Source organism: Nasonia vitripennis, chromosome 2 (genome assembly GCF_009193385.2).
Source record: "Nasonia vitripennis strain AsymCx chromosome 2, Nvit_psr_1.1, whole genome shotgun sequence".
NCBI classification, from domain to species: Eukaryota; Metazoa; Arthropoda; class Insecta; order Hymenoptera; family Pteromalidae; genus Nasonia; species Nasonia vitripennis.
In genome coordinates this window covers 26,585,695-26,599,146 of record NC_045758.1, presented here as the reverse complement: position 1 = coordinate 26,599,146, position 13,452 = coordinate 26,585,695, and the positions used below count along the sequence as shown (strand labels likewise).

At 37.5% G+C, this 13,452-nt stretch overlaps 2 protein-coding genes across 4 annotated transcripts in view; one reads left to right on the top strand and one right to left on the bottom strand.

Annotated features, from left to right (window-relative positions):
* LOC100120994 (orexin receptor type 2) overlaps nt 1-6,403 on the top strand; it is a 46,369-nt gene extending 39,966 nt beyond the window's left edge. The window contains exons 4-9 of one of the 2 annotated variants that reach the window (XM_008219488.4): nt 215-436; nt 1,251-1,413; nt 1,556-1,668; nt 3,283-3,366; nt 3,494-3,737; nt 4,645-6,403. In XM_008219488.4, the coding sequence (XP_008217710.1) occupies nt 215-436; nt 1,251-1,413; nt 1,556-1,668; nt 3,283-3,366; nt 3,494-3,579 (668 nt within the window). In that variant the 3' untranslated portion in view covers nt 3,580-3,737; nt 4,645-6,403. Of the gene's footprint in view, nt 1-214; nt 437-1,250; nt 1,414-1,555; nt 1,669-3,282; nt 3,738-4,644 lie in introns of both variants that reach the window. The other variant, XM_001604532.6, reaches the window with a different exon arrangement.
* Nucleotides 5,408-13,245, bottom strand: LOC100121042 (protein CASC3). Of its 2 annotated transcripts, XM_016982771.3 has the most exons (10): nt 13,159-13,245; nt 12,190-12,667; nt 10,375-10,799; nt 10,161-10,302; nt 9,925-10,079; nt 9,450-9,853; nt 9,091-9,372; nt 8,812-8,844; nt 7,935-8,188; nt 5,408-7,823 (listed from the first exon to the last, which is right to left on the bottom strand). In XM_016982771.3, exons 2-10 carry the CDS (start codon nt 12,277-12,279, stop codon nt 6,819-6,821), a joined length of 2,790 nt encoding a protein of 929 aa, XP_016838260.1. In that variant the 5' UTR covers nt 12,280-12,667; nt 13,159-13,245; the 3' UTR covers nt 5,408-6,818. The 2 variants fall into 2 exon arrangements, with proteins under 2 accessions (XP_016838260.1, XP_016838261.1); XM_016982772.3 differs by lacking the exons at nt 8,812-8,844; nt 13,159-13,245 and having other exon boundaries at nt 12,190-12,725.
* Between the last annotated feature and the right edge of the window lie 207 nt (nt 13,246-13,452).

Genomic DNA, 13,452 nt, shown 5'->3' with positions numbered 1-13,452 from the left:
AACTTTCAGCGGGGAAAGTTCCATAAATAAATAGATGTAAGAATCATGTATACTCAAAACATTTTTACAATAAATAATGTGCCGCGTATCACATGATGGGCGAAATTAGTTCTTAGAAAAATAACTGTGTATTCAAAATCAAGACATGCAAGACCGCAGAATTTAAAAAAATATAATATATGTGTATTAAAATCGATAATTGTTATTACTATAGACATTCCGGATCTGCTGGTATTTTATACGCACCAGGATCGCAAACTTCATGGCAAAACAATACTGTTCACCCAATGTCTTCCGTCCTGGAGCAGAGAGAATCAAATAGCTTTTAACATTATCAAGCTTATACTCCTCTATACCGGACCCTTGATGTTTATGAGCTTTGCTTATTGCCAAATAGTTCGGGTACTTTGGAGGAATGACATTCCTGGCCACAACCGTAAGTTCGTATTACCTGCATTATTGTTTATGATTGGGAGTCCAAGTATTATGTATACGAGAAATCCTACGAGTAGTTTTGGTCCAAAAATAAAAGAATTGTTTTTTTTTCTTTGGTTTGTAAGGGCGTGTAAAATGTAAAACAGGGCAACAAGTCGAAATCATAGAATAATACAATACTTCTATTTATTGGCCGAGAAGTACTTGACTTTTCGTATCTTTAGATTCCAAAATAAAATAAACCCATGCCAGTGGATTGAATAAGTAAAAAGATCAAGAGCTATGTTAAAATTTTCAAAAAGTACATGCAGTGACAGTAAACTTTTACTGCACGGTGAAATAAATTATTTGATCCTAAACGAGCATTAAATAAATGGTCAAGAGATTCATCACGTAGACTTTACGTCCAATTTAAATTTCACGCGCGTATTTTTCTCATTTGCAATGCATGTACATTAAAGCTACTTTTAAAGTAGTACAACAGTATTTAATCCATTTATACTTTTCATACATAGCGTATAATGCAAATGAAAAGAATTTACAGTTGTATCTCTCTCAATCCAGGAAATCCAAACTTTTATACGATTGCTTCGCTTATCCTCATGCAAGCTCTCGAAAAGCTCTATGCTTCTAAGATTCATATAGGTATACATGCACGACTATTGAATGAGATTGTGTGGTTAGCATATAAAGTCAAATTTTCAACCTAAGATATTGTCTTCGATAATGCTTTTAAAGTTAAAACTAAAAAAGAACATTGATCTTCGGAACTTGATGCGAATGTAATTAAATGAAATCACTGGTGCGTATTTCAGTGTCAACCCGAATCATCAACGCGAACGATTTGAGCTCGCAATCAAACGTTGGAAACCCAGAGGGTCAATTAAAGTCCCGCAGAAAAGCGGCCAAGATGCTCGTCGCCGTCGTCCTTATGTTCGCCGTATGCTGCTTTCCGGTACACTTACTAAATATCCTGAGGTGAGATTAATAATCACAATGACATGTTATTGACATTATGAGATATTGGTTATACAAGCCAGAGCTGGAGAATTATTTACTGATTTAATTCGATATTGCTATAATATATCATGCTAATTCACCTTTTTTTCTCTTTCTATAGGAGCAGCATTGTAATACGATCCAGTGATCTAGTTAATATAACGAGTTGCCTCGTGCATTGGCTCTACTATGCCAACAGTGCAATCAACCCTCTTATATACAACTTTATGAGCGGTAAATATTTTTTAAATTTTTCGACATTGATATCACATTTATGAATTTTTTCCATTTTGTACACAATTCATATCACGCGCCAACCAATTCTACCTTTGTTACTGATGACCTGTAAAAGAAATATTTAGTTGACTTTTTTCATTGTATTATATATTCTCTTATTGCGTCATATCACAGGTAGCTATACGCGCATGGAACAATTCTGTTAATGAATCCAACCCCTGTTTATTTTTAATTAAAAACGGCGGAAGGAACAATGGGTGCGAGCTGGATTTGGAATAGGTAGAAAAATAATGAGAGTTCGTTATAAAAAAGCGAGCTTATACTGAGATAATAAATCTCACATTCCCATTGCTCATTGATCCTTCCCAACTTTGATTGTCATGCATACCCCCTCACAGTAGTCGGCAAGTAAATAGAGTACAAGAAAATGATGAACTATATATATTAATCTTAATAATATTATAAATTAATTTCAAAAACTCATAAGGGATCGAGTTTTAAAATACTGCGCATCAGTGATCGTATCTAGCTGAAATCGATAGCGACTGATCAGACAACTATATGAATCATCGATAACTTTCAATCGCAAAGTTTCAACTCTCTATTTTTAACGACTAGGAAATCTAAGTGCGCTTCGCGCACGCCTTATCATGTCATCAATTATATCTTTCCAGAAAGATTTTTAATTTTGCCGCCTGCTGAGTACTTTGAAGTTCAGAGTTTGAAGCGTTTATAGGTTATGTAATAAAATTCGCGATCCTTAATTCTTGTATTAGACGAGCAATCATTAATTAAATGCTTCATAACAAAGTCCATCACTTTTTTAAGAGAGGATTTCGCGGTAGCTATATACGCGCTTGGGAGTCTATATACATAATACACATAGTTCACAATTAAGCTCATCTCGCTTCTCATTTCCATCGCGATTGCAAAAGTTCAAAGGGACCCGCGAGAGGACGCGATTATGCACCAGTCGTCGCGTTTAATCGCGTTAAATTATTTGAAAATCGAAACTCATCAAGCTCGACTACCCCGAAAAAACGCTTTTGCAGTCGACACTATGAACTAAAAGTTCCAACTCGAGAGTTCTACTTTCGAGTGCGCTTTTTCGATTAAAATACTTCCACGAAACGTTCGTGCAGCGGGGTTAACAGGGGATTCATGTTACTTTCTACAAGTCGAAAGTATCGCGAAATTGAAAGAATGTCGAGCATGCGAGTTTTTCCGCGAATCGAGAGTCGCTTATGCGTGCTTCTTTGATTTTCCCGACGACCTAGCTGTAAGCGGAAACGTGGCTCTCAGAAAGCGCGCTGCAGGTGAAATATGTGTGAGAAATTGTGCGTGCGATTCAAAGCAGACATCCGATATCTGTGCCAGCTTGACACTTTCGTGACAGCGGGCCAAGTCGGCAGAAACTTTGTTATTATACGCTGTAATTTCGATACTTTTGCGAATATTAAAAATGCGCTGCATTTTCAGCAAAATAAAAGTCAAGAAATAATAGAGCATACGAGCAATTCATTTATGTATAACGTATATAATATGCATAATAGTGTGTATAGTATCGTCACCCGATAAAGATTTGACCTGGTATGCTTATTGAATTTGAAGGTAAATTTCGGAGGGAGTTCAAGCGGACGTTCTGCTGTCCGCGCGGCGGTGGCTCGCATAATCGGGCGGTCTACCGGATGGCAGGTATGTCGAAGAATCCGCTGTCGGGGGGCTGCAGGTCGCTGATGCTGGCCACGACGACCTGCGCCAACTACCACACGAGGTCGATCCACACGACATTCAATAACAATAACAATCTTCAACACTGCAGCACGGAAATCGTCCCACTCAGCGCCGTCTGCCAGGGGTCTCAGCAGTCGGGTTATCATCATACGAAGCAGCGATAAGGCCATCTGAGTGGGCGGACCCGCCGGCGACGGTGCTGGCCTCGACCTGGTTGCCCCAGGGAGTTGCAGCGTCGTCGCGCCGGACGGGGGCCAGGTCGTTGTTGACGAAAAGGAACAGGAGGAGGAGCGCCTCGAAGATGCCGGCCTCCTCTCCAGCGAGCTTTAGAGGTATATCTATAAATAAATATGGACTACGCGAATGACATTTTTTTGCAGTTACCTGGAAAAATTGAATTTCCGCTTGAAACGTGACGCGTCCTCGTCGCTTCATTAATCCGTGACGATTGAAGCTCGACAGCAAAAAGGTTTTGAAACTCGTTATTCATCGCCTGGGATCAGTAGAGATAATTGCTTTCCTTTTTGTCGCGATCGATAATAATTTTTATCGCGAATATTACGTTTCTTTTACACGTAGCTCGCTTTTCAATCATAAAGCTCGTTTTATGAATCCTAATTTCGTCGTTATTGCGCTTCTGCCGAAGAGTATTTTTGGACAAGAGTATATTCGTGCGATAAGCGCATTGCGGTTTACGGTCGGGAATAACTCAAGTACTAATGTAAATCGTCAGTATAAAGGCGCAGTGCTGGTAATAGGAGTAATGACGCGTAAACGACTTGATTATACCGCGAGTTGCTCTCGAATTTGAATTTGAAAGTTTCCGCCATTGTTTCAAATTTCATGCAAATATACTCTGTTCAACACGTTTCAGAGTTTCATTTAAATATGAAAAAAATCCATTTGTTAATTGTACCAAGTTGATGATACACATAATTCAGTTAAGCAGCAGTACTAACCGTCAATTTATCCTTGTTACGAGTTATGAACAAACGTTTGAAATTCTATATCCCATAAATCATATAATCTTAATTAAGATATTAACGTGTAATTTGGTTATAATTTTCTTTCTTATGCACAAAACTTTCTTTTCGTGAAGCTAAAAGGAAAAAAATGTGTAAATAAATAATTTTCTATTTTATTTTGAATGTATATATTCAGTGTAGTTGTATAATACGCACCTTCATAAGGAAATTCTTTGAAGCTCAATAATCAAATATGTTTCGTCCGTATGTATAGGAAGGTGACCTGGTATCACTGGTGCAGCTGTGACAGATCCCTCCATACTCCATTGCGTTACCATAAATCAACAAGTAAAATGCATCAAAGAAGAACAGGAAAACGTCAGATCCGAATTCACGCAAAATTTAACGTACATTTATGTAATAAAAATGGATTGCAGTGTACTTTGTATTACAATTCAAGCTTTCAGCACCATGAATACTTCAAAGATTTTAACGACCGAAGAATGATAACCACATTCGGACCAAGAACTCTTAACTTTTTAAACGCGCCATTTTCGGAAAAAGCACATCAAGATCGATAAGAAACCGCGTATGTGAGCAATTCCGACCAAAGCGTTTTTTTTTTCAATCGAATAAAAAAGACTGTTTTCTGATTAAGACTTATATAATATGTTATCCTTTGTTATGTCAAAGTGATAAATCGATATTATAAAAAAGCGTTAGAACTTTTTACCATTTATGTAAACAGTCTAAGAAATAAAATGAAAATAATGTTGAACTTATAATATAAAACGTGATGTAATGGTTCAAATTGAAAAAAAATTGTTGTTTAGAAAAAAGTAAAAATAAGTATATGTAGATACCAAGTTTTAGTGTGTAAGATAAAACCATGGTTAATGTATAAGATTTAAGAAATATGATGCAGCAAATATTCAAACAGCGAGTTCAAAAGAAAGCTAGCATTAATTCATATTAAAATAGGAAATAATCCGATTTTCTATTAGTATGTAAGAACATGTAAATATACATAAAGCGTAGACAGTCTTAGATTTTTACTTCATTTTCTATATTTTTGTTATTTACAATATACATTTTGAAATATTATTATTTTTGTTGTTATTTAGTTGCTTTGAAAGACACGAATCATAGTAAAGGTAAGGGGGACATTATTTTTTGTTTCATAAAAATAGTTTTAGTAGAAAGAAATAATATAAAGAAAAAATCAAGCGGTTTATCAGTATTAAAGACAAGCAGAATAATTTACAATAATTCAAATATTTTCCTAATTAATTAGCATCTTCGGACGCGAATCTTGATTACTTAAATCATTTTCAATGCCATGATTGAACAATAGACTACAAAATATAAAATAGTCATATATGACATTATTTCACTTTGTTTATAATAACGTATGAACATTAGTGCAATGTTCGCTTCTTTACATATAATGATGTATAGAATAATTCTTATAATGGTACACCTACGTACGCTAAGGCGACGTCTGCTATTGTGTAATTTGTTATTTCTCCCGCTATTGTTGCAAACAAAAGAGAAACAACGAATATGATAATAGTGAGAATTACGACGATAATATCAAAACGCAGTTTGTTCTTCGCTTATTATTTATCGAGCAGCTTAAATCTGACATCTTTATCGCCGCTGAATATACTTATTCCGCAGCATAATGCATTTAACGAAGCGCCTAGTTCAGGAGCAACGGAAATAGTTTGACGAAGCGAATTCGTATTAAACGCCTTATTCTTTTTAATATTACTCTTTTTTCCTTAAATTTTTTTTATCATAAAATTTCTGAACCTCACGCATTATAACAATTTTTTACGTTTTCTAAAGTCGCTCTTATACTTTAAGATCATGTAAAAGTAAAAATTTGTCGAAAAGCATCTATGAAGCTTGCTGTCACCCCTTTAAGATGTTATAAAACACTAAGTGCAGTAACAAAGCTCTTTCGTTCTTAATGTGAATTAAGCCACTATCGATATACAAATGTGTTTTTGTACAAATAAAAAAAAAAATATACGGAAAAAAGCCTTTACCGCTATTACGATCTGTCTGTCTCAAATTTTATTTACAGTTTCATCGGTATTACACCTATCGAATCAGAAAAAAAATCAAATCTAATAACAAAATAAAGATTCTTTTTTTAAACTAACAATATTAGTCTCTTAAAGAAAAAAAAATATACGTATTGTCCTTACGTCGATATCATGATCATAATAAAAAAACTTTGCTAATCGATCTTAACCTTCATTATTCCTTCTTTTAAATCGGCAAAAGCGATAAATTCTATTTTATAATCAGTTATTCATGAGATGCAAAGTAGTTATGTCAATTGCCTCGGCGTAATATAATAAGTCCATTGGTAACAGTGTTACAATAAAAAGGAGTAATTTCGAAGACATACAAGAACGCTCTCTATTTCGTTTATGTTTAGGCAGCTGCTTCTTCGATCACAGCACTTTCCTTAATACTACAGTCTGTTTCGCTCTTGCTGCTCACCAACTCCGCAGTCTTTGACGTAAGCTCTTCCGCTTTGTTACTGACGATTATCGCAGTGCCCTCCACGATGCAATTCGACACCGGGGTTTCCGTCTTCGCCTCCTCAACTACTGGCACTACTGCCGGTTCTTCTGTTACAACCGTTTCAACTGTACTATCTTCTACAGCATTGGGTACGACAACTTCTATTTTAGTCAATGTTTCCTTCTTTTCGACTTCAGCTTCAACAACGACTGGTGCTTGCACCTTCTCTTCCACTGTGACAGCAAGTTTCTCTACAGAAGGCAAGCAATTCAACTTTTCTTCCAGATCCATTTTTGCGTCGTTTGACACCTTTAATTCATCACTCTCAACAGGCTTAACTTCGTCTATCTTCTCGGCCGCTGCTATAACAGCTGGCTCCGCCACCTTCTGATTGCTACTATCATCAGATTGCTGCAATGGCTCCGCTACTTTTTGCTCTATATTTTGCTGTTCTTGTTTCCGTACTTCCAACTGTTGCTGCTGCTCTAACTGCTGCTGTAATAGCTGTTGTTGGTGCAACAAATGCTGATGCTGTAATTGCTGTTGCTGTTGTTGTAAGAGTTGTTCTTTTTGTTGTTGAAGTTCTTGCTGCTGCTGTAACTCCTGTTGCTGTTCTTGAATCAGCTGCTGCTGATGTTGTTGCAGCTGTTGTTGAACTAGCTGTTCTTGTTGTTGCTGCTGCTGTTGGAGCTGCTGCTGTTGAGGATCTTGCACTTGCTGCGGACCAATTCTACCCCTGGGCCGAGCACTTTGATTCTGAATATTATCAGGAGGTGGAAGTATGGGAATCGCTGCCTTCGGCCGTCTAAGGGGTACCTGCTGTTGCTGTTGTTGCGGTTGCTGTTGTGGATTATAGTAAGTGCAACCTTGCGGTTGATAGAGCCCAACTTCTTGAGGAGGTGGTGGTCCCGGCTAAGAGAAATGAAAATTTGATAGTCATAATTCCGAACGGAGTCTTCTCAGCTCTTACAAAACCGAACCGAACTTGCCTATTAAACTAATTAAAATTAAGTGCAAACATACCTGAACAGCAGCGGGATTATATCCCTGATAATTCGGCTGGAAAAGTGGACCATTAGGACCAGGTACGTAGTTAATAATGCTGGGCGGTGCTGTCTGCGGGGCTATGAACTGGGGGGTTGGTACAAGGAACGGTGGCGGCGCGTAGCTCGTCGGCTGGGCACCTGGGGGCATCGGAATCACTGGTTGCGGGCCTGCCATTGGCGCTGCCGGCGTTGGCACCGGAGTAGTTTGCTCGTAAGGGCCTGGAGGGTATCCTGAACAAACGGTACAGTTGGCAAAGTTGGCAAAGTTGGCTTTTAATTAAAGTTAAATGAAGATTTTACACGAAATCGTGCACACACAAACGAACATTGAGGGATTTGGTACAAAGCACACAAGCAGAATGATGTATTTTATATATATGACATTGTGAAGTTTTTAAGATTTATTATTTGAAAGTGTAGTTGGGTATGACTTAATACTGATTGTTTAGATTATCACGCTATCTATTGTGTGAACAATAGTTCGATTGAAGAATACTAGTAATTTTTTCCTAGGAGAATTTTTTCTGTTGCGCTTCTGCACACGTTTACACGAGATTCTTGAATAGAAATACAGGTACAGGTACATAAAAAAAATAAATAAATAAATAAATAAATAAACGTAGAACACAAAAAAAACACAGATAAGGGGCAATAATTTTGCTGGAAATGTACCGTGCAATAGTGATATGAAAAATGTCGCTAATAAACACTTTCATATTGATGACATTTATTGCACGCATCAAACGCAAGTTTTTGCCGAATTTTCAAAGAACATAATACGTTTGAATAACCCATGCAATAAACACTGAACAGCACATATATAATCCTTTTTCAGCTTTATAGCTTTTTCTTACCTGACGATTCTAAAACTGCTCTTGAACTTCCAGCTAATAGGTACATGTGAATATAGAACAGTTGTGTGTTAATTCAGTGTACAAGTTTACATAAAATTTGAATGCAGTAGGCATTATATTTAAAAAAAAATATTTTGATCGCCAACAATCGTAGTATTTTCTATATAAATGAGAGATATAACGAAAAATCTCGTTTCAATATGTCAAACATTAGTAAATGTTATATCATCGTACTAATTCATCAAGTGTAATAATACAAATGTAAACATTCTCTCTTACCTTGAGGAGGTGGGTAATAAGTATGTTGTGGAGCTGGTTGATAATTCGGCTGTGTTGGATTCGGCGGACCCTCAGCAATTGTGGGTCTTTGACGAAGACTTGAGTATCGTTTAGGTCTGTTTGAAGCAATATCCGGCTGAGGTTGAGTCTGTGGTGATTGCTGGGGTTGTTGCTGTTGTGGTGGCGGTGGCTGCTGTTGTTGCGGCTGTGGATGACTTGGTTGCATACGTGGAGGAACTACGGTCGAATGTTGTTGACTAGATGGCTGTGTATAAAAATGCTCTGCAACACAAAATTAAAAAATTGTAAATTTAAATTTTCCATAAACACAAAGGATAGGAAAAAAGGAAAAATCTTACTGTTTTGTCTTGCAGCATGATGGTATGACGAGCCTTCTGCAGATACATTCATGTGTTTCATGTCGTTGACAATTTGTTCATGTTCGTTACTTCTCCTATTATCTATAGTTACAGATATAGGTCCACGTCCTTTTGGTTTTACTTCTACCGTTCTACTACCAACCACGTTATTATTTGCATTAGCTTTAAAGCCTCGACCACGACCTTTACTAGCTGCGAGGCTAACGGATTCGTGTACTTGAGGCGGTCGTTTGTTTTCTCGTGGTGTGTTTTTAACAATCACAATTTTTTCTGTATCACCACTAGCTACATTCGTTTCGTTTACATTCTGAATATAAGAAGTATTTTTAGGTTCTCTCTTCCATGCTGAGTTATTTCGTTCGTTTGGTGCTTTATTTTCATTCCTAAAATTAAAATACAATGATTATTGCTGTTTGAATTTTTTTCAAAACACAAAAAATATGCAATAACTTACGCTTGACTATTTGTAAACGTCTTAGTTTTAGCCTTCTGATTTTCAGTCTGCTGAAGTGGAGGAAAATTCTGTGCTTTGTTGGGATGTACCTTATTCTTGTTACTGTACCAAGCAGAAGTGATAACTGGCTGTTCTTCTGTCTTTGAAGAAGCGTCCTATGTTTGAAAAAATTAAAAATATTAATTTGATTAAGATTAACCAAACTCGTTATACATTCAGTAAGTCTAGAAACTTACATTATCTACTGGATTCAATGATGGAAATTCTTCACCAGTGCGATTTGGTTTTCTTGTACTTTTTTGAATAGGCACACTACCTGCTACTTTACCATAAGCATCTTCATCTTCCCAATTGCGAGTATATTTGTTTGGGCCACGACTGGAAATTGCAAAAACATTTAGATTATTCATGTTAAATTATGCCTTTCAATACAAATTAATGGAAACCTACCCGTATCTTCTTCTCCTTCTGGCTCTTGGAGGTCCTTCTTCATTTCTAATATCATAACCATAAACTGCTATTAATTCAGCATGACTTTTTGGAGCTTGCTCTTCATCGTTATATCTGTCATGATCCCATCTGTCTTCCTTATCTTTCCATACTTTTTTATCTTTTACTTCTCGCTCTGGCTCCTTTTCTGCAGCTTCATTATTTATCTCATCAGCTGTCCTATCATCGTGTTCATAAAATGTTCCTCTTTTAGGAATATACTGTGGATTTCGTCTATCTTCATCGTCATCTAATTTCTTCTGAGGTTTTTCCTCTTCCTGACCATCTCCACTCTCACGTTGAGTCCTATCCTGAGAGTCAGTATCTGACTCACTGCCTGCAGTGTCATACTCGGAATCATGGTGCTCTTCTGTGTGTTCACTACTCTGTAATTTGCGAATAAAATTAAAAGTCATAACATATTTATATTGTAATTGTTTTTGTACTTAACCAACCAAGAGTTTTTTTAAGAATCAACCTGTTTATTTAAAAAGTAAAATTGAACAAAAGTAAGTTGTTTTCTTTTAGAAAGTATGACACAGTTTTCATGAAATAGCATTAGAAATATTGTGCATGTAGAGTTTTATTTTTTTTTTTAAAGAATAAAACAATTTTCATTAATAAAACTGATAAAAATAATTTTTTTATTCAAATTTTCAAATAAAAATGACTGGTTAATAATGATAAAAACCTGCAAAATTCATATCAATATTCAGTAATAACCTACATAGTTATAGGCCTTTGGAGTAGTGACAGGAAGTAGAAAGTAAAAGAAGAATAAATGGAACTTGCACCAGATCAATATCTTATAAGAAGCAGAATATTTAAGGTAAATGTGTAACATTCAGGGTTTATGGGTCATAGAGTATCTGATCTATGTATGCAATTAATGTAAACAAGAATAGTTCAATTTATAAGACTCTAGTCACCTTGATTATGCAAAATAAAAAAAATAATTACTCATTCGTATAGATTGTTACCAATTTAAAAATAACAATAATGCAAGATATTTCAAAAGACAGTTTTTAACGACAAAGTCAAGTAAAGTAAGAAAATATAATATTAAGAGATAAGTATTCCAACTGATAATTCAATCAACGAGTCATCTCCAGTCTAGTCATTTAGCATCAAGTGGACTAGGATCATTGAATCAATAGCAAAGATAGAGTTAGACAAAACAACTGCACACGAAGGAAAAGAGCATTGCAAATATTATTGAGTAAAAGAAGCAAAAACAGGAGATTTGTCATCTCAAAGTAAAACAGGTCATTGCTTTTTGGGTCATTCAAGATTTCACTTTGCTTGCATACTGCACTTCCAAATCGAAAAAATGAATATGAAAAACTTTGCTCTCTCCAAGAAGCAAAGCATCTGCAGCGAGTGATGCAATAGTCAAGTTTTAGATTCTGGAGAGTATATAATTGAAGAGAAGAGCCAGATCGTCTCGGCAAGCTATCAGTCTCGCAAGGGCAGAGTATCAATGTCAGCGTGCAACCTGCCTCGCGAGATCTCGCAAATAAACAGCGACGATAAGCGGCAAATCACACACCGTCCCTCTCTTTCTCTGCATCGGTCAAAATCGAATCCAAGCATTTGCCGCACGGCTAATACCTATACATCAGTTATCGTCGGCCAAATGCCCGCCCACACGACGTGTACGCACACAGAGACAGAGGGACTGCGCTGCGTTAACTTGGTCGTAGAAGGTCTCGTGTAATAGAGAGTGGAGCCGCGCAGATGTTGTTCCCGAAGCCAGGTTAGGAAGCGGTCACTCACCTGCGTTTCCTTCGTGGTGTTGAGCTCGTCGTACGAGTCCGAGAGGTCGTCGGACTGCTGGGACTTCCTGCGTCGGCGGTTGTCCGACATGTTCTCTCTCTTTCTCACGCGGAACAGGAGCACACACTTTGTCGGCTTGCCTCGCCGTGACTGAGTAAAGCGGTACGCAGTCTGCCTCTTCGGAGCAGAGACGAAAAAGAGTCGTCCTCGTAAAAGCGCCGCCTCCTCTTGGCTCTCCACTGGCGCGCGCGCACGCTGATGACGATGACGCTATCCTATCGCCTGCTGCTGCAGCCTGCTCTGACTTCGGAGTACTCTCTCTCTCTCTCTCGCTTGTCCTCTTGAAGCTTTCTGGCAGCTCTCTGGGTCTCGATGGAATGCGCTGCTTGACTTTTGCGAGTAACTCGGCAGAGACGATTAGTGCCTAGTGGCCTGCTGCTGCCTGCCTGCCTGCGTACGCAGAGAGGGCAGATTGAATCTGGAAATGCCGTGCGTGGATAAGTAGTACAGATGCGCGTGTGTCGCTATATGGTACGTGTATAGTATATAGCTATATAGCGAGGTGCCGTTATACCTAGACCAAACTGAGGCGTCCAAGTTAATTAGTTGGCAAGACTGGGCGTGCACTGGCATAGATCAGTCAGGTTAGGTTTTTGCCAGGTGCGCGAAAACTTGAATGTTGAAGGTTTACTTGGAAAACACTAAGTAGTCAAGACAACATTTCAAGCCATGCATTAGTAAGAAGAAAAAGAATAGTAAATAAATGTTATGTTAGGCACTAAAACTCAAGTTTGACGTACTCCAAAACTTGTATGTTCATCGTTGAACAAATTGAGTGAATACATTTTTTGTATTCAATTAAGCAACATATGAAATGTGACATCAAAATTATTCCTCTTTTTTTTTAATACAATTGAAGTTTAACAAAACAGTGAAATCAATTATTGCTCCATCATATTAACATCTTACCTGAATAAATCGATTAACCACACGAAGCCGAAAATGAACATACAGTCGCCACGACCGAGCTTACCAAGAAAAGCTCAAACATCCGCTCGATTAGGAATGTTAACATGGAAGCTCGGCCCAGAGGGCGTTTTGGTTCCCAGCTCCAAACCCGTGTTAAATTTATATCTATATATATGCTCACGGACCCGCTCTTGTGTTTGTGTGTGTGTGTGTGTGTGTGTGTGTGTATCACGTGACCTAACTCATATAGATATACATTTAACACGGGTTTGGGGCTGGGAACCAAGACGCCAT